The sequence below is a fragment of the Polyodon spathula genome, chromosome 10 (assembly GCF_017654505.1).
Source record: "Polyodon spathula isolate WHYD16114869_AA chromosome 10, ASM1765450v1, whole genome shotgun sequence".
NCBI classification, from domain to species: domain Eukaryota; kingdom Metazoa; phylum Chordata; class Actinopteri; order Acipenseriformes; family Polyodontidae; genus Polyodon; species Polyodon spathula.
Window position 1 is genome coordinate 34,009,925 of NC_054543.1, and position 21,581 is coordinate 34,031,505.

The 21,581-nt window shown below is 37.4% G+C and overlaps 1 protein-coding gene across 1 annotated transcript in view; it reads right to left on the reverse strand.

Moving 5' to 3' along the window:
• Positions 1-21,581, reverse strand: part of LOC121322169 (collagen alpha-2(V) chain-like) — a 61,586-nt gene continuing 40,005 nt past the window's right edge. The window contains 35 exon segments of the mRNA XM_041261742.1: positions 1-1,196; positions 1,540-1,782; positions 5,065-5,255; positions 5,706-6,012; positions 6,918-7,025; positions 7,148-7,201; positions 7,282-7,389; positions 8,179-8,232; positions 8,339-8,446; positions 8,539-8,592; positions 8,785-8,892; positions 9,250-9,357; positions 9,720-9,881; positions 10,217-10,270; positions 10,556-10,609; positions 10,700-10,807; positions 11,059-11,112; positions 12,009-12,062; positions 12,145-12,198; positions 12,679-12,732; positions 15,285-15,291; positions 16,098-16,194; positions 16,382-16,481; positions 16,637-16,681; positions 16,792-16,845; positions 18,145-18,198; positions 18,479-18,532; positions 18,624-18,677; positions 19,201-19,299; positions 19,407-19,460; positions 19,769-19,867; positions 20,097-20,150; positions 20,394-20,501; positions 20,783-20,836; positions 21,366-21,464. Of these exon segments, the coding sequence (XP_041117676.1) occupies positions 1,050-1,196; positions 1,540-1,782; positions 5,065-5,255; positions 5,706-6,012; positions 6,918-7,025; positions 7,148-7,201; positions 7,282-7,389; positions 8,179-8,232; positions 8,339-8,446; positions 8,539-8,592; positions 8,785-8,892; positions 9,250-9,357; positions 9,720-9,881; positions 10,217-10,270; positions 10,556-10,609; positions 10,700-10,807; positions 11,059-11,112; positions 12,009-12,062; positions 12,145-12,198; positions 12,679-12,732; positions 15,285-15,291; positions 16,098-16,194; positions 16,382-16,481; positions 16,637-16,681; positions 16,792-16,845; positions 18,145-18,198; positions 18,479-18,532; positions 18,624-18,677; positions 19,201-19,299; positions 19,407-19,460; positions 19,769-19,867; positions 20,097-20,150; positions 20,394-20,501; positions 20,783-20,836; positions 21,366-21,464 (3,216 nt within the window). The 3' untranslated portion in view covers positions 1-1,049.

Below are 21,581 nucleotides of genomic sequence, written 5' to 3' on the forward strand. Positions count from 1 at the left end.
TTGGCTTTCCTTTCCAAATTTTATTAGAAAAAAAGGAAAATAATGCAGTGAGCAAAAGGAAGTAAAGCCAAAATATTTGAAAGACTTTTCTACCCACACGCTTTACATAATAAAACATGCTGACCTTTATTGTATTTCACTGCCACTAAAAGAATAATAAAGAACAACTCGTAGCCTTTTGATCTGCTACATCAGCAGCTGAAAGAACATATATGTATCAGCACCATCAAACCCTGCCTTTTTGCAATACTGAGACAGCTACACTCAGATACCTTTCAAAATACAGCACCAACATGTTTAAAGAGAGACAACAATGCATCCCAGTTTTTCGAGATGAGGTAGCTTACACTAAGGAATTACTTGTTCGAACTATTCATTATCTTTGAACTAAAGTGATAGCAAGTCAGTATGGAAAAGGCAATGCTTGGCTACAGATTTAAGCTTCAGAAACTTACGCAGTTCATTACGCAGTATCACTGACCTGAAAACAATATTAAAAGGCTCTTGTTATTGTACCCTTTGTTAAATGTTGATACTAAAAACATTCAGAACTTGAACGGCAGTTTAATAAGCTAGTAGATTTTAAGTGAAAGTACACTGTGATAGCAACTCAGTTGTTTCTCAGAGTGGTAATTAAGGGGGAGGCTGACTATCAGCACTTCATAAGAACTCAAACGTGTGTATGTGTTTTTTATTTATTTTCAAACGCCCAGACAGAAACGTTTGAAGTTTGAATTTACTAAATTGTTAGAAAATCCTAGCTTGAAGGTCTATCATGCTTCAACATCCTTTTATATGCATCCACAAAACCAACAATAATTGATTTTATAGTTTACCAATGGAATCATGAGCCAATTAAACACTAAGACCCCTGTTGTTTGCTACACTAAAAATCTACTTAGAAATCTTGTAACACAAAAAAGGTTCAAAGGCACAATAAATATTTTGGTGGCCAGAATGTTCCAAGGTACTGTATGTACAGTGCTGATCAAATCAGCCACTAGTTCAAGAGTCTCAGGAAAAAACTTCAATGAATCCATGTCCTTTATTTACAAGAAGCAAACTGGCCCAATGTCGATACCAAATTCTTGATTCGCACCGCCAATGTCCACTGGAGCAATATCCGCAATGGGAAGACGAGCTGTTTTCTGTGTCCTGTATTCGAAGACTGTCTTACCCCAGTTGCCATTGGCTTTCTGAAATAGAAAAATAAACAAATATATGCTCCTTCCTAGTGACCAACCACCCACAAGATTTTACAGAAACCAAAATACTATACATTTTGTACTTCTCAATCACCATCCTTGCTCTCTGATATCTAAAACACACTGCAATACATCATACTCGGGCTGTATATATATATATATATATATATATTTATCATATTAATATATATATATATATATATATATATATATATATATATATATATATAATATATATATTATACATATTTAACAGTATTTTAAATGCCACTGAATGGCCAACTCCACTATTATTAATCACAATATTTATGATCAAAAAAGTCATTAAACTTACAGTGCAGCTATCCTCAAGGACATTGTATCTGAACCGACTGTTTCCTTCTGCTTTAAGATCAAGGTCGTTGGCACCTTTAAGAACAACAGCTTTCTTTAGATTGCCATTTGTTTCATCCATGTAACCCACACTGTTTTTGCAATGGTATGTGATATTCTGTGAGGCTTCCTTTGACAGCAGACGCAAAAACGTCATTTGGACAGTGACAGTGTTTGATGACTGGTCGTTGCTGCTATAGCTGAACTGAAAGAACACATTGAATACAGCATTACAATCTTGCAGAATAAAATGCACTACATTTCACTTTCATCCTTAACTATTAAACACTCAATATTGCTACATTTCGAAAGACTTCTAGTCGAATCGTTTGAAATTTCTTTCGGTATTTCAACAATTCACTTTCACATGGTGTGTACCAAATCAAGCATTGAGGACTGTCAATAGGTGTGGAATAATAAGAGTTAAATGGTTTTAACTCTTACACAATACAATACAATACAATATGTATTTTCCAATATGGGCGACATGCAGAGAAATTACTTACTGCATATCAAATAAATTATAATTATGGCTTCTGATTTTCGATTTTAAGCGACAAAAAACCAACAAAACAACCCTGATACAAAATAAATAAATAAATTGGCATATAGCCAATAAACACCGGAACACAAAAAACGTGTCCAAGAAATGGGAATCACAAAGTCGACTAGGAAAAAGATAACTCTCTTGGAAATAAAAAAAAAATGTTCAAAAGCAGGCTGGAGTATTTTCTAAGCGATGTTTAGTTTTGGAGAAAGTGAGTATGCACTTTCAACAAAATACTTGGGTACACTGCATTGTGTGAAAAAAAAAAATATGTCAGTTGGCGCAAGCAAGCGATGTACCGGTGTGTATCTGAAGAAGACTTTTCAGGGATGGAAAAAATGCAACTGGAGGAAGAAGTTCCAGACATTCTACCGGAAGAAGTGAAACATGCTATCAAACATCTCAAGACCGGAAAGACACCAGGAGAAGACGGCATAACGATTGAAGAAGGTGAAGAACTGACAAAAATACTGTTGCATATTTTTACAGATTGTATTAAGCAAAATTGCCAAATGACTGGAACAACGCATCGGTGATACTTTCACATAAGAAAGGAGATAAAGAATACCTCAAGTACTACAGACCTATAAGCTTACTTCCTATAATCTACAAACTTTTTACCAAGATACTCACAGACTTCAAGATAAAGTTGACTCTGCATAATGAGATGAGCAAGCAGGATTCAGGAGTGGGTTTAGCACAATGGATCACCTTTAAGTTGTACGGCAAGTGACTCAAACCAGCAACGAGTTCAAACTACCACTTTGCTTGGGATTCATTGATTATGAAAAAGCCTTTGACTCTGTTTACACAAGATCGGTATAAAGCTCACTGAAAAAAACAAGGAATTGAGAAAACGTACAGAGACTTGATCAGCATATACAAGAATGCAACATCCACAGTAAGACTCCATAAAAACAGCGACAAAATCAAGATTAAAAAAGGAATTTGTCAAGGAGAAAGTATTTCCCCAAAGTTCTTCACGGCCACCCTAGAAGACATTTTTAAAACACTGGATTGGGAAAACAAGGGGCTGAAGATCAATGGAGCCTAGCTGAATCATCTATGATTTGCTGACAACATGCTCATATTTACAACTTGTCCCGAAGAATTATAAACAAGAATACAAGAACTGTGCGACGTTAGCATCAAACAGGTTTGAAAATGAACCTGAAGAATACTCAAGTCATGTTCAATAAATATACCACTCCACAGGGAATTGAAGTCAGTGGGATCAAGCTTGAAGACATCAATAACTGCGTATACTTAGGACAGCAACGGAGAACCAAATGTGCAAAATCAACTGAAGAGCAAAAATGGGCTGGAGTGCCTTTGGAAGATTAAGCATGGTTCTGAAAAGGAAACTACCCTTGTGCCTCAAGAGGAAAGTCTTCAACCAATGCGTGCTGCCAGTGCTAACTTACGGATGCGAAACCTGGACCCTCAATACAAAATTGACTCAAAAAGCAGCACGGAAAGATGCATTCTGGGAATAATAATAAGAGACGGGAAAAGAAAGTAATGGATAAGAGTGCAAACAAAAGTATGCAATGTTATTGAGTGAAAAAACTGAAATGGCAGTGGGCTGGACATTTAGGTCATTGGTTGTGCGATTTTATTTAATGCTGTTTTAGAGCCAATTAAAAGAAATTCAGTTTTATTTGCATTTAACTGCAAAAAAATATTGACATCCAAGAACAGACCACGGCTGGACCAAGGAGATACTAACTGGATCCCAAGAGATATAAAGCAACCAAGAACAACGCCTCCAAGAAGCTTGAAGATGAAATTAGGAAACACGCTGGAGCAACGTGGATGAGGGACGCAGTAGACAGGCTTTTGTGGAAGAATCCCGATAAAGATGTGCTGTGTTGAACATGTAAATACTGCCATATGACTGAAAAAAGTACGCGTTAGCTCATAACATTTGCTCGGAAAGTATTTCCATTGCATTTGTGCGTATAATTTATCGCACAGAATACATTTTTTATCCAACCCTATTGATTGTATTATTTTTTATGTTCACTCGCATGAATTAACCATATTTTGACTGTTTCTATCACAGTTGTCAAAGTTTAATTTAAACAGTGTCTCATACCTGTATCTGTCTGAATAATGTTTGAAATTCTCCCTTTCTGGGTTCTCTGTTGGTTGAGAGTACGGCTGTACCAACGACGTCGCGTTTCTTTTTTTTTTAATCCTCTTGTATAGAGCACATCTAAATATATTCAATTTCGCGAATGCAGTCTGTATTTAAAGTATGAACAACAGCTGCGACCACTTTCTGCAGTCAAAAGGGCTGCGACACAATGCATCTCATACAGCAAATAATTAAGATGCACAGCTTTTAGTTTTCTTCTGCATCTAATGTATCACATTCATCTGCAACAGAAGTACTGTATAAACAAGGCATTACTAGTTTTCCACAATTCTGAAACAAACATCATGTTGTAAAGAAAGCCTCTGTAAGTCGGTAAACTTCTGTTCTCCAATGCTTTTATTCTTCTTTCTTTACAGAAAACAGCTCACTTTTTTTGCATTTTAGCTGTCACCGATTTACATGCTTGCTTCTATCTCATTCATTGACCGACATAGCTACATGTAAACGCTGCAACCAAACAATTTACAGATACTGGCAGGTTTGTATTTTTAGTGCATGACATACTGCATTGTTTAAAAGAAATAAAGAAAACGCCTAATCAGAAGTGTTTTTACATCCATTTCTATATTTAACTGACTTTTTTTCAAATTCACGATTTTCACTATTTCCGTGACCTCTGTGACAAAATCGTAGCCTTAGTTATAATATATTAAAAGTTCTATTTTCCCCACATTAAGAAAAAAACAGAAAAATATAAGGAATAAAAAGCAACACAAATAGTTAAAATGCTTTATAATATTCAAGTAAGTGCTGGTACAGTCGTTCATATTTTTACTTACAAGTGTACCGCCATTCATGTCTGCTCCAAACCATTTTGGCTTAAAGTTAGTGGGATTCCTTGTACTCCACCATGTTTTACGTGGGATACTGGATGGGTTTGCAGAAATACAAGTCTCTCCAGTTTCCATATTACAATACACTTTCACGGCATCTTCAGCACAACCCTGGTTGGGATCAATCCAGTATTCACCTATAAGAGAATTGCACTTCAAAGTGACACGCTAATGACTGTGTCATTTTTCTTCGCATTGTTAACATCCTGACAACTTTTTACACTTATAAGTTTAAAGTCTGTTTCAAAGTTTTTATTTTTTATTTTTTTAAATACATTTAAACCACCATCTTTGCTGTCTACCATATATGGCACTGTAATTATATATATATATATAATCACTCAGTATTGAGATTAGTGTTTGTCAAGTACATATGATTGCAATGAGAATACAAATAAAGAATAAGCTAATATAAAAGTACTAGAAATAACAGATGGGTTGTGCACAAATAAACAATAACCAATATCCAAAAGTAATGTAAAGTGCACATAAATAAAGAGAAAAATAGGTGGGCTATTTTTATAATTGATCTCAAGCAGTATGTAATTTCTGTTTCCTAACCAACACATGGTTTGCACTCTACATACCGCTTTTTTTTAATGGGTAGCATGATTTCAGATCATCACACGTCCTGGCTGGGTGTGTTTTAGTTCCATCAGGGCTGCGCAGGTTTTCTATCTGGCTACCAAGAGCTTTCAGGGTAGCTTGGACACCTGGGTCAGCAGTTATGATATCTGATTTATTGCTGTTTGGAACTGCTTCATCTTCATTGAACTCTGGAGGTGGTGGGGGGCCAACGTCATAATCTTGGTGACCATATAAATCATCCACAGCAGCAGTTGGAGGACCAGGAGCACCAGGAGGACCAGGAGGACCAGGTTCTCCATTAGGACCCTTTTAATAAGACATATAAGCATTTTGAACCATTGACACTAAAAGTCAATGCAATGGCACTGTCAATGATGCAAATATTTTAGTTATTTATTCTTTGAAGTATTGAGGCATGAGGTATCAGCACACACTTAAGAGTTGCTACTTGTTAAACCATCTTACCAACTTGGCAACATATTTGTTTTTTGTTTTTTTATTGTTGGTACCCCAAATCTTTTAATAAAACCATTTCATGTCTAATTAGCATAACTGCAGTGGATGCCTGTCACAGAGACAGCCGAAGTGGGCAGCGACAGACCAGAAACAGGAACTGACTTTGCACACAGCTATTGAAATGGTGAAGGCGCTGATGCGCAATTTAATAATGAACAGGTAGAAAATAAAAGGTTTGTCACAATACAAAAAGAGGACATGGCACATGAGGCCAAAATAAAGAGATAAACAAAACGAATACACTGACAAAACACAGAGTGGACGAACGCTACACCAAAACAATTGAGACTTAGAATTTTGCTTATCTCTTTCTCTCCTTCTCTCTCTCTCCCCCGTTCTCCACTCCCGAACACACAACCCTGAATATGTGACAACGTGCATCTATATATACTGTTGTGCTGGGATTCAATTACCTATTCATTATTCACTTGAATCCCAGCACGTGAATTAATAAAGTGCAATTCCCCGTGCTCACATATTACTACATTTTACTTGCACGTGAAGTGCTGTGCAATCCTCGTGCCTAAATACACATATACATTTTAAACACTCGTGTTACACAGACCCGTTTATATCCCGTGTACCAATATCTATACACCAACATTTAAACACACCACAAGCCACACATAACAGATAATATACACAGGGGTGGGCACTTTGTCACAATGCCATAGGCTATTAAGTAATTAACTTACTTCAGGTCCAACTTCACCAGAGAGTCCTCGTGTGCCAGGAGGTCCCATTGGACCAGGCTGTCCGATATATCCTTCTTTGCCTTGAGGGCCCACTGGTCCTGGTGATCCCTGAAATAATTATCATCTTAGAGATAGCTTTAATTCCCATACATATTTAAAATATAAACATATATTCCACATGAATACATAAATAAATAAATACATGATTTAATAAGCCAATGAATACTTACTCTCTGGCCATAGGGTCCAACAATACCAACACTACCTTGCTCACCAGTAGTACCCTAAACACAAAATGTCAACATTAGTATAATGTATGTGACTGTGGCAGCCAGTCAGGATGCAGGACAGTATTTCTACTTACGGGAGGACCAGGCAAGCCCTGTAATCCTGTAAAGCCTCTGTGACCCTTCTGGCCTCTTTCTCCTTGATCTCCGTGTTCTCCTTTGTCACCCCTGGGGCCTTGAGGACCCTTTAAGGAAATAAATAAACAGATAGATAAATAAATTCCTCAGTTCTCTGACACAGTGTTTATTTACAGGTTTATTTCCATATCCCGCTTTCACCGTCCCTATACTTAAATTGGTTGTTATTTGTTATTTGACATGTTATCACAGTTTTTAATGCAACTGAGCAACATATAATAGTACTAGAAATAAGGGATATAGTTTTTGCATGGTTAAATATGGTGCCATTGTCCTTAAATTGATTTTTTAAAGGACAATGGCACCATAATGAACCATGTAACCATTGGCAAGTTGCAGTGAAAATACATTTATATTCCCGCTATGAGCACAGTGAGTTGTTCTGGGTTATGTTCAAAGAATAACATTGGCTGTTGATGGATATACAATATTCTATACTATTAGTATTTTTAAGCTTGTTTATGTTTTTCATCATTGAATTCTAACTTTAAACAATTATAGGATATACTATAGTATTACATATGCAATTTGTACTCTGAGGCTGGCTGATACATCTCTGGTCCATCACACTGTTGAAATTTCCAAGCCAGACATGGAACTTGAAACACTCAAGAAAAACAAAACATTTAACTGTTCTGGTGTGTTTATCCTAGGCTTTCAGACACTGGTCAGAACTGTGTTTTTGTTGAGGGTGTGCAAACCTCTGCTTTGCGAACTTTGAACTTCAAACCAGGAAATGTTTTGCCAAAGTTGATACAAATGCAAATCAGTTTGACCCTACTATTATAAATTCAATATAGCATTATGGACTTGTAAAAAAGAAGACATTCACTTACAGGTAATCCTCGTTTCCCAGCTAGACCAGAAGGACCCAGCGGACCACGTGAACCCTGAATAAAATGCACAAACACAAGGGCTTAGGACTAGAGCAAATCATGTGCAATATAATAAACTAGATTCATCATAACAGTAAAAAAGAATTGACGAGTCACTCACAGGGTCACCTCTTCTTCCAGGCTCACCAGTAGGGCCAACAGGTCCTAGAGAACCAGGAGCCCCTGAAGCACCTGGCAGACCTGCAGGACCTATCTCTCCACGATCTCCCTATAGGGGGGAAAACACCTCAGTCTCATCAAAGGGATGTCAATACTATTATAAAAGCAGACACATATTGCTAGAACATATTCATAGCTTACTCTGTCACCTAGGACGCCATCACGACCTGGAGGGCCATCTGATCCAGCATGTCCCTGTAAATATAACAGATGGTGAATGATTTTATTATTACACTTATTGAGCAATGTAGCCCTACTAGTGCGTTTAGCCTTGTATTGTATTGGGTTGCAAAATTATTGTGTGTAAAGAGGCAGGTAAACAAGAATCACAAACAATTTGCTTGATATGAACATGAATATACTGTAGACAGATGTTGCGAGGCTTACATCTGGACCTGGATCTCCAACAGGACCTTTGGAACCTGGTTGGCCAACTGGACCTGGGGGGCCTTTGTCACCTGAGGTACCAGATGCACCTTGTTTTCCTGGAGTGCCCTTTGAAAGAAGAAAGCATACCAAACAGGTAAATATATAGTAAAATGAAAAAAAGATATATCTAAATTTAAAAAAGCTATCCATTATTGCACTGTAGCTTCAGTGATGGCAATATAAATTCAATCGAGATGGATACAGTTCAGAAGCTCTACTAGCGTGCCTATGGAAGTTCCAAGTACATTCTGGAATCACTCTGCTGTGCACATTGTGGATTTCTGGAGTTTTCCCAATACCTTTAAGTTCAACCATTATATTTAAAATGGAGGGTTCTATGGTGCGTGTGATACCATTTTAAAAGTCAGCAAGGTAATGTATTGGTAATTTAAAAAAAGACAAAATATATTAAATTGTACATACAGGTGCCCCTGGAAGACCAGGCATTCCTCTTTCACCTCGCTGACCTGGCAAACCAACAATCCCTCTTTGTCCTGTTGTTCCTGAAGGACCTGGAGGGCCATCGGGACCCTAGCGTTGAATAAAGAAAAAACACTGATATGTTCTGGTATGGTAAATACAAACTTACCTAGACACTTTTTATTTTTGGTTATCAGGACATATTATGCAAAGAAGTTGTTCATTTTGTGTTTCTCTACATTTAATTACATTCTTCGTGGCCAATAGTGGACTCTCTTTGTCTTTATTTTTGTGTGCCTTTTTTTCTTCTATTAATACCTTCTATATGTTGAAATGGCTCAATACTAAATCAATATTACTGATGATGGTAATCATTTGAACACAATTCAGGCCTATGTAATAACAACAATAATAACAATAGCTGTGGTGCACAGATAGATGCTGAATCATAGATAAACAAAATGGCTACTTACAGTTGGGCCATCTTCTCCAGAGTCCCCTTTGTCTCCTGGGCCTCCAGAAGGCCCTGCAGCTCCACGCTCTCCTTGGCGTCCAGGTGGACCAGTATCACCTCTCAGACCTGCAGGACCTTCCTTTCCAGGAGAACCAAGAGGTCCAGGCTGACCTACAGGACCCTGTATAGGTTTAAAATGACAATTGAGTCAATGTGCTTTATATATGATTCTGATTGCTTTCTTTTAACATAGCTCATTGTACTAGTGTCTAGGTATTCAGTTGGATTATTAACCGCATATTGCCCCATTTTGTCACCTAACAAAGATCCTTTGCCACTTCATGTCTGTGTATGCATCTAACTTGCAAACAACCAAAAAAATTAAATGACATTCTTCATAATGAAAGCTTTTGTTTTTTTTAAATTATTTTCATTGTCATTCTATCAACAGAAGTTGTTATTTTGAGTAGAATAAGGTTACTAACACACTTGACTTTGTGATGCTGAATCACTTACAGTTAAACCAGGTGGGCCAACTCTGCCAGCAGATCCAGGGAAACCAGTTGCACCCTGTATGAGACAAAACACACAATGCTGTATCACAGAAGTACTAATTCCCACAAGGAGAAACACTGGATATGGTAAATAACATTACAAAGCCGTAGGGCGGGTTTTGTCACACTACCCCCACCAATACATTTGAGTTCTGGTTGTTATTCAGACTATGTAGAAAACAGTTTGGTATAAGACAAAGTAATCTCTGTGGTTTAACTTAAAAATACACCCTAATGTACAGTATTTGCCCTGAGACACTTAAAGTACAGTTTTTTTTTTAAATTATAGCACCGTACTTACTGGTGGGCCTTGAGTACCACGACCACCCTTTAGTCCAGCAACCCCAGGAGGACCCTACAAAGTAACATTGATTAATAGTATAGAATTAGTATTATGTGGTCTTCTAATCTTTCTTACTGTATTGCTATTGTTCATGTTACTTACTCCTGGTCCAGGGGATCCAGACAATCCTTGGGGCCCTGGAGATCCAGCATTGCCCTTTTGTCCAGGCTCACCTGGTTCACCTTTAACACCAGGCTGACCATCAGGACCCTGAGATACACCAACAAGAGGAAATGTGTGGGTTATTTTATTATAACCTAATAGTTTCAAAGGTGGTGAAATAGGCCTTTACCATTTGAAATTGATGGAGTGTCAATAGTATTTTAACCATGTTACCATATTGCCACTGCAACACCACTTAACATATTTTTATTATTGAAAATACAATTTATTTTATGATTCAATGGTTATGGCTAAATGAGTCAGTGAAATTAATTAAAATAAAATAATTAAAAACTTACAGGTGGACCAGCAAATCCAACAGGGCCACTAGGACCAGGTTCACCACGAGCTCCCTGGAAAATTAAAACTGAATGAAACATTCTGCATGTACATTTATTTATAGATGACATGACAATTTGTATATAAACCTAGTATTGTGCAAATAGAAAATAAGGACAATTGAGATGCTGAACATAATAGGTAAAGCAAATCAGTAAAATACAACTTGTAAAACTGATTATAACAGGTTTTTTTTTTTTTTTTTTTTTTTTTTTGTGAAATACATCCTTCCATAATTGAAACCAGTATTTAGAAAGAATGGTAACTGTAACACATTTCTATTATGGCAGCCTTAGATGTATTCTTATGTTGTATATTTCAGTGTTTAGAACTTGTAGCTCATGTTAAGACTGATGTTTGGTAACCTGCAAAAGCTACAAGGAACACAGATTCCATTAACATTATAAAATATTCAGAATTCATGACAGAATTTAATGAAAATTTTAAGGTGATTATAATGCATAACAGTTTGTTATGCCCACCATTAATTATTAACAGTTCACACAATGAAGCACAAAAGAACTGTACATTAACTTTAATGATCAACTGATATATAGAAGTGTGATGAACAATCATGATCCATTAACATTCATCACATTTAATCTTGCATGGGTGATAAAATACTAAAACGTCAAATTGTAAAACACATGGCTATAATATTTCTCCATTAAATGATTTGGGCATTTTGGCATTCACTGGCTAAGAATTATTCAAACGTGCATGTTAATAGACATGAATTACACATTAAGAGATTTATTTGCTTGAGTTTCATTCACCAGAATGGTTTTTTACAAGTAAAAAAAAATCACTGTTTGATAACTGTTTATAATCGACTGTACAGATCCCAAATTGTTGCTTACATATACATAAGAGTTTGGTTTCCCTTACACAATAATACTGATTTACTTACAGGACTTGCTCGGGCTCCATCAGGACCAGGTGGACCACGAGGGCCAGGTTCACCCTAACACAACACAAAATTTTCCATTAGATAAATTGTCTTTTTATGGTTTAAAATCTTTGGCCACAAAAAGTAACCTACTCACTTTTTCACCAGAGGGACCATTTGATCCAGGAGGCCCAATTGGGCCTGGAAGACCCTGTAAGAACATCATACTATGTCATCAAACATTACACAATTATTAAAAGGTTATACTGTAAGTTGGCATGCTTCAAGCTGAGACCATAGTATGTGCTACTTGGGCAGCACCTTTCTAGCTCTATACGACTGTATGCTGCTTTAGTGTGATTGAGTTTTCAAGGATAGTTCTGTTGTGGACATGTGACATTACTATATCTCTGGTAGGTGAGATTTTTTAATGTGATGTTTACCACAGGTGATCTGTACCATCTAGTTTATACAGAAGGTGTGTGTATGAGTCACAGAGGTGTCCGTGACTATAGCATCATCTTAGCCACATGCATCAGTCATTCATGTTTTCCTACATGAAGCCAATTGGACTTTTGTTGTTGTGGACATTACTTTATCAAAGAGATAAATACATGGACATCCAGTGGGCTATGTCTTGTTCTCTGTATTTCACCAACTTGTGAGCAGATATTTACTTTCAGATACTTACTCTAGCACCATCATTACCAGGAGTACCTTCTGATCCCTTTTCACCAAGAGAACCCTTAAGACATACAGGCAAAAGTTAAAAAACTGCATGAGAGACATTTAGGCATGTGCAAAGAAGAATGCTTTCAAAAATAGACATGTTAATATATTATATTTATCAATTAATAAAATGCAAAGTGAGTGAACAGAAGAAAAATCTACATCAAATCCATATTTGGTGTGACCATCCTTTGCCGTCAAAACAGCATCAATTCTTCTAGGTACACTTGCACACAGTTTTTGAAGGAACTAGGTAGGTAGGTTGGCCCAAACATCTTGGAGAACTAACCACAGTTCTTCTGTGGATTTAGACAGCCTCAGTTGCTTATCTCTCTTCATGTAATCCCAGACAGACTCGATGATGTTGAGATCAGGGCTCTGTGGGGGCCATACCATCACTTCCAGTTCTCCTTGTTCTTCTTTACACAGAAGATAGTTCTTAATGACTTTCGCTGTATATTTGGGGTCGTTGTCATGCTGCAGAATAAATTTGGGGCCAATCAGATGCCTCCCTGATGGTATTGCATGATGGATAAGTATCTGCCTGTACATCTCAGCATTGAGGAGACCATTAATTCTGACCAAATCCCCAACTCCATTTGCAGAAATGCAGCCCCAAACTTGCAAGGAACCTCCACCATGCTTCACTGTTGCCTGTAGACACTCATTCATGTACCGCTCTCCAGACCTTCGGCGAACAAACTGCCTTCTGCTACAGCCTAATATTTCAAATTTGGACTCACCAGAGCACCTGCTGCCATTTTTCTGCACCCCAATTCCTGTGTTTTTGTGCATAGTTGAGTCGCTTGGCCTTGTTTCCACGTCAGAGGTATGGCTTTTTGGCCACAAGTCTTCCATGAAGGCCACTTCTGACCAGACTTCTCAGGATAGTAGATAGGTGTACCAGGGTCCCACTGTTTTCTTCCAATTCTGAGCTGATGGCATTGCTGGACATCTTCCGATTGCGAAGGGAAGTAAGTATGATGTGTCTTTCATCTGCTGCAGTAAGTTTCCTTGGCCGACCACTGCATCTACGGTCCTCAATGTTGCCCATTTCTTTGTGCTTCTTCAAAGGAGCTTGTACAGCACATCTGGAAACCCCTGTCTGCCTTGAAATTTCTGCCTGGGAGAGACCTTGCTGATGCAGTATAACTACCTTGTGTATTGTTGCTGTACTCAGTCTTGCCATGGTGTATGACTTTTGACAGTAAACTGTCTTCAGCAACCTCACCTTGTTAGCTGAGTTTGGCTGTTCCTCACCCAGTTTTATTCCTCCTACACAGCTGTTTCTGTTTCAGTTAATGATTGTGTTTCAACCTACATATTGAATTGATGATCATTAGCACCCATTTGGTTTAATTGTTTAATCATACACCTGACTATATGCCTACAAAATCCCTGACTTTGTGCAAGTGTACCTAGAAGAATATTTTCTGTTTTTAAGGCAAAGGGTGGTCATACCAAATATGGACTTTATGTAGATTTTTCTTCTGTTCACTCACTTTGCATTTAGTTAATTGATAAATATCATCTATTAACATGTCTATTTTTTAAAGCATTCTTACTTTACAGCATTTTTTCACACCTGCCTAAAACTTTTGCACAGTACTATATATATATATATATATATATATATATATATATATATATATATATATATATATATATATATATATACACACACACAGCTCTGGAAAAAATTAAGAGACCACTGCAAAATTATCAGTTTCTCTGGTTTTATGGTATGTGTTTGAGTAAAATGAACATTTTTGTTTTATTCTATAAACTACTGACAACATTTCTCCCAAATTCCAAATAATAATATTGTCATTTAGAGCATTTATTTGCAGAAAATGACAACTGGTCAAAATAACAAAAAAGATGCAGTGTTGTCAGACCTTGAATAATGCAAAGAAAATAAGTTTATATTCATTTTTAAACAACACAATACTAATGTTTTAACTTAGGAAGAGTTCAGAAATCAATATTTGTTGGAATAACCCTGATTTTCAAGCACAGCTTTCATGCGTCTTGGCATGCTCTCCACCAGTCTTTCACATTGATGTTGGGTGACTTTATGCCACTCCTGGCGCAAAAATTCAAGCAGCTTGGCTTTGTTTGATGGCTTGTGACCATCCATCTTCCTCTTGATCAAGTTCCAGAGGTTTTCAATGGGGTTCAGGTCTGGAGATTGGGCTGGCCATGACAGGGTCTTGATATGGTGGTCCTCCATCCACACCTTGATTGACCTGGCTGTGTGGCATGGAGCATTGTCCTGCTGGAAAAACCAATCCTCAGAGTTGGGGAACATTGTCAGAGCAGAAGGAAGCTCGTTTTCTTCCAGGTCAACCTTGTACTTGGCTTGATTCATGCGTCCTTCACAAAGACAAATCTGCTCGATTCCGGCCTTGCTGAATCACCCCCAGATCATCACTGATCCTCCACCACATTTCACAGTGGGTGCGAGACACTGTGGCTTGTAGGCCTCTCCAGGTCTCCGTCTAACCATTAGATGACCAGGTGTTGGGCAAAGCTGAAAATTGGACTCATCAGAGAAGATGACCTTACTCTAGTCCTCTACAGTCCAATCCTTATGGTCTTTTTCCTGGCTCTTCTTTGCTTCTCATTGATGAAGGGCTTTTTTCTAGCTTTGCACGACTTCAGACTTGCACGTAGGAGCCTGTTTCGAACCGTCCTCGCCGTGCACTTCACCCCAGCTGCCGTTTGCCATTCTTTTTGTAGGTCACTTGATGTCATCCTACGGTTGCTGAGTGACATTCGAATGAGTTGGCGGTCATCCCGGTCAGTAGAGAGTTGTTTTCGCCCTCTGCTGGTCTGTAGCTTTGTTGTCCCCAATGTGTGCTGCTTGACCTTGTTCTTATGAACAGCCATCTTTGAAATTTTAAGGATGGAAGCAACCCGATGCTCATTGTATCCCTCTGCCAGTAAAGCCAGAATTGAACCCTTCTTTTCCTCACTCAAAACTTTCCTTTTCAAATCTTTGGGCATGGTCAATAGTTATTTTTTTTTTGCCATCCAGCTGGTCCTATTGCAAGAGGATAGTGATGACCACAGGAGTGGTTTTTATACTTTTATTCGTTAAATAATATTTGGTTCAGGTGATCCCCTAATCAGTACCTCATTCAATAGAATGAGGTGTGCCTGTGTTGGAATTCAACAGACACTGGAATGGAATGGCTGTCATACATGTAGAGATGCTAATTTAAGAAAAATTTGCAGTGGTCTCTTAATTTTTTCCAGAGCTGTATATATATATATATATATATATATATATATATATATATATATATATATATATATATATATATATATATATATATTATTAGGTATATAATATATCCATATACGTACTATGTTGACCCTTTGGGCCATCCTGGACTCTACGGAGATGCCCACTCTCCTGGCATTCCCTGAAGACCTGGTGGGGATTCTGGACACCCGGTTCTAGTGGTTACCCTAGGGAACACAAACCGGGATATATTTTAATTTGGTAAAATATATTCTGTTTAACTGTTTCTAAGACAAACGTCTGTTTGTAAGATCAGATTGATATAAAGATCTAGCCTATTGCTTAATGGAATAGTAGGGTTAATTTTGCGATGGCATGAAATGGACTGCCGTATGGGAATGGAATAGTCTGGTTACCTTTGAACCATCAGGACCTGGAGCTCCAGGAATACCTTTAGGACCCTGAAGACCATGAGCTCCCAATTCACCTCGTTCACCTGGAGTGCCACGCTCTCCCTGTGGAAAGTATTAATATAAAGCAAACCTGTTACTATAATGCAAGTTTACCATAACCACTGCATACTGTGCACTCCCCTCTAAGCCAGAGAAGTGGATAATGCAGTAGATTTTCTTCACTTCAAGATGAAGACGTCATGAACGGACTGACTCACCCTTGGGCCTATTTGACCGAAAGCACCAGCCTCACCAGGAATACCCTATAAATAAGAAATGGAAATAGAAATGAATACATACTACTTAAAAGTACTTAAAAGTACTTACAACTTTAATTATTTCCAAACTACCATTCCAAGACAACTCCACATACCAGATCACCTGGCTTTCCAGACTCCCCAGGTGGACCTGGTGGACCAGGTAAGCCCTGTAAAAGATAAATACAATTCAATAACAGTTAACTTGCAATAAATGTTCACACTTTAGACTCAGGACCCATCAATACCATTAATAAACACATTATGTTATCAAATGGTATGGTGGCTAACAATGAATAACAGTCTACCATATTCCTTCGAATTTAAGACACACTTTTTTAACCATTTGTTGCTTCTCAAAAATAGCCTGTGTCTTAAATTCGAGTGTAGTATAGTGATGCATGTATTAAAACCACTAACAAGACTATCTGAGTACACAAGCAGCAACGTGACTGACTGCTGAAAAAAGAAAACCAAGCATCCTGAGGAATTCCAAGAGAAACGTTTACAATTTCAGCATTTCTAACAAACAGTACCAGCTTTGACAGATTGGAAATGATCAGACTCCCGTATTTTTCAACATGTCAAGTAATACCACAGTTCAATGCTGTTGTGGTTGTTGGATTACATGTTGCCTGATGCCGTGAAGTGTTGTGTGGTGTGTGTACGACAGAGATGCCATCTTAAGTATTATACAGTGCACAGCATGATAAACAAGCTCTGTGGTTAATCTACAAAAACACTGTTTCGTGTCAGTTATGTACGATTCAACAGCGTAATTGAGATTATATCTTGTAAATGCATATTTATTTGATGTTTTATTTTTTCCTCAGATTAGGGTGGTAAGTTTGGGCTGTGTCTTAAATTCGAAGGAATATGGTATTACATTTTTTAAAGTAATTATAAGGTTGTTTATAATACATGTATTAATAAATAATTTTAACATATCCTTAAACTATCTAATACTGTATAATGCAAATAACATTTTATAATGGCTAGGGAGAAATTTATTTGCTATTAATCTGCAGAAAAAAAACTTTGCACAGTATGTTTATCAAAAAGAATATTCCTACAGCTTGCTTTCGTGTGGTTATCAAAAGAATAATGTTTGGCAAGGAACCAGAGAGAGAGAGAGAGAGAGAGAGAGAGAGAGAGAGAGAGAGAGAGAGAGAGAGAGAGAGAGAGAGAGAGAGAGAGAGAGAGAGAGAGTGAGAGAGAGAGATAGAGAGAGAAATGAAAACAATCAAAAGGTTTTCCTTTGGAAGTACACAAAAGGTTTAAATTATTAAAAAATAATCTATTTAGGGATGTTTTGGACAGAAGCCCCTAGAAGGTTAGGAATGAAAAGTAAACACAATGCAGTGAACTTGTTTTTAAAAGAACAAGTTTAATGCACTGTGTTTACTTTTCTTTCTACACAGCGGAAGAAGGGCAGCTTGATACATTTCTTTGTTTTGTTTTTTTTTTACCTGAAAACCTGTTAGACCAGGAGGCCCTTGCTCCCCTCTGTCTCCTGCTACTCCCTTTGCAAATTCAGAGAAAAAAACATAATTAGAAACTACAGTTGAACTGCTTTTAAATGTAGCTCAAACTGTACAGTATATATAATTTACATATACAAGGTCACTGACTGAAAGAGATATACTAGAAACAAAGCAATTGTGTTTTGCCAAGTACAGTATTTTTGTTACACGTAATGTCAATTCTATTAAACTAGCATCAAAGTAAAGAACAAGTGCACAAAAGAATATTAATGTCAACATATGTTACATAATTTAAACTGTAAAACTCAAATATGCTTACATGTGGACCTGCTGGACCTGCAGGGCCAACTTCACCGTCTTTGCCAGGTGGACCCTAAAATACGCAGACATTATTAAAAGACTACTCCTGGTGTGCAGCATTCAGAATATACACTATTTTTTAAAGATCTGTTGTCAATACTTACCCTTTGTCCTGGTGCACCCGAAGAACCCAGCTCACCAGTCTTTCCTGGGTCACCCTATCAACAATGGTAAAGTATTCACCACCATTATAAAATGGATTATACAATATTATGGAGTCTCTGTGACATTCACTTTCATTGATGTTCTGAATTCAGGTATCTTACATTAACACAATACTTTAAAATAAATGTCACAATCGACAGAGATTGACAGCTTAAGCAACGGCAGCCTGTAGCTAAGCCGAATGACTGACTCAGAGCGGAAACAGCATGTAACTGCCTTTTTTAATTAGAAAAAGAACAAAATGTTTTCCCCCCCCAGGAAATAATAGAAGTTCAATAGAAAGGCATGTGAGCAAATAAGCATAAATGATCAAATGGTTTGCTCAGTTTCAAGGAACACCTGGAATTAGCACACAACATTCACTTCAGGTGGTGTGGTCAAAGATGATGATTATATGTTAAAATTAAGAAATAAATCAATAGAAGTGAATGCTGGTCTTCTTCTTGTAACAAATAATCAATATCCAGTAAAGTTAAGTTGTTTTCCAAATGCAAAGAAATCAACATTAGTTCTTACATTAAAACCCTTTGGGCCTGGTAATCCCATGACACCTGGAAGGCCTCTTGTACCCAATGATCCTGGTTGTCCTGGTCTCCCATCTTCTCCAGATGCACCCTGAAAAAAAAAAAAGTATTGTGATGATTTCAAATATACAATATATTTCAACACACAAGTTAATTTTAAAATAAACCTGTGCTATTTAAATCAATGCCTCTGCTTACCAGTGGCCCAGGCTTTCCTTCAGGACCCTGAACACCAGGAGTTCCAGTAAGTCCCTAAAATAGGCCAACAGGTTACATATATTAGGAATTCAAAAAGAACAGACAAGCAGGCATGCAACCAGAATTCTAGAATGGCATGACAACTGCAATATAAGGGTTTAAATTAAGATGTATTAAGATTAGATTAAGAAGTGCCTAAGATATTTTAATGATTTTTCTCCAAATTTGATTAATCAATGGGTTTGATGACCTTTTAGGGACTGCATTTGATCTTGAATTGGTTTAGAATTAGAATTACAACGTGTGACCATTCCTACTACTTTAGACTCACGGCATTTGACATAGGGCCTAAACCATCTTACCGTTGCCCCAGGAAGCCCAGGTTCACCTGTGCGGCCAGGATCTCCTACAGAGCCTTTAGGACCAGAGGTACCTGTTATGCCACGATCTCCTTGTGCACCCTAGAATAAAAAAGAAGTTGAAATACTCAAGATATTGGAAGATTCAATACTGTATCCTGAAACTGTACATATTTTCCAAAAACCAGACTACCACATAACATGGTCAATTCAAAGATATTCCCACTGATTCAGTTAGTTGAATGAAACCACAGAACAGAAGAACAACTGTGAAATGATAAGTTAATTCACAGACATGTGTCTGTCTGAGGTTGTAATCTAGCAATCTTACCTTTGGACCAGGTAATCCATCAGCACCAGGGAAACCTCTATTACCTGGAGCACCCTACAAGGAAGAAAAATCTACATTAAAAATGAAAAGCAGATTTTAAAAGACTATTCTCATGCTGTATAATACTACATGCTGTCTGCTTACCACAGCCCCTTACTTGAAACCCCCAAGTTCTTCGGATTGAATTCCAGTAATAGATATTGTAATTGCTGGGTATGCACTTTGGGGATCTCACAACCGCCACTAAAATTATATTTTCTAATACATTGCATTTAAAAAGTTAAACAACACACTTACTCTTTCACCAGTTGGACCTTGAGGGCCAACAGATCCTGAGTCTCCACGGGGTCCTCTCTTTCCTTCTTCACCTTGGGGACCAATTACACCTTGAGCCCCAGGTGGACCCTATTTTGATAGCATTTTGGAAATGGTTAAATAACAATATCGTAATCCAACTGACAAAGCATGAATTCAAGCAGAATGTTTGAATTTAACAATAAATAAGAAATGGCATTTGATCTAAAAGGTTATATAGTTTTTAACCTGAAGGCCAGTGTACACAATCCAAGTTGGTTAGTCCTGAAGCCAGTGTGTGGTTATTTGGAATTTTGTTAGAATTTCTAAAAAGAGAAAATATAAATTGCAGCTTGCTGCTGATATATAGATGTGTGTTTTTAGATAGTTACCGGTTCCCCTTTCGGCCCTGCTTCTCCTTTGAATCCTGGAATGCCAATGTCTCCCTAACGTTAAGAAAAGAACAATGATAAAGTACAGTACATGGCATTTATGAAGTACAAAGTGAAAAACGCAAACTCAAAATGACAAATTTGTTTTTTGAATAAACATTTGCAATTAGTTTGGCTGTCCTCAGCATGCTTGATATCAAACTGACCTGAACCTTTCAATATTTGCCCAGTTAAATCACAACAGTACAAAAAAAATATGTTATGACTATGACTAATTGCCTATTTGGGTATTCGACCACAATTTTGCTTTTTTCAAAATTGTGGTTAGGTGCAAACTGTGAAAAGCACAATGTACACATTGTTAAGTGAAGTTCACAAATTTAGGTAAGAAAAATGTCATTGAAAAAAGCAAATGTGACTTTAAAAAAAATAAAAAAATGTATCAAACAAGCATTTTCCAACATGGATCAGTCCTACCCACCACGGCATCCAGAGCAATATACCTAGTACACTGCATACTATGTATTTCTATACTGAATATGTACATTTGTAACAAACAGAAAGAGAAAATAAGAATACATACTGGTTGGCCTTTGATGCCCGGTGGCCCGCTACTCCCCTCAGGTCCAGGTGATCCTAGTGGACCAGGAGGGCCATGTGGACCTGGGACACCCACGCTCCCCTAGATCAATAATAAAAATCATTAATAATAATAATTGCCCCTATCTACCAAAAAAAAAAAACCCAACAACAACATGTACAATCTATTTACGTTTACTTTTTATTAAACTATGGCTGT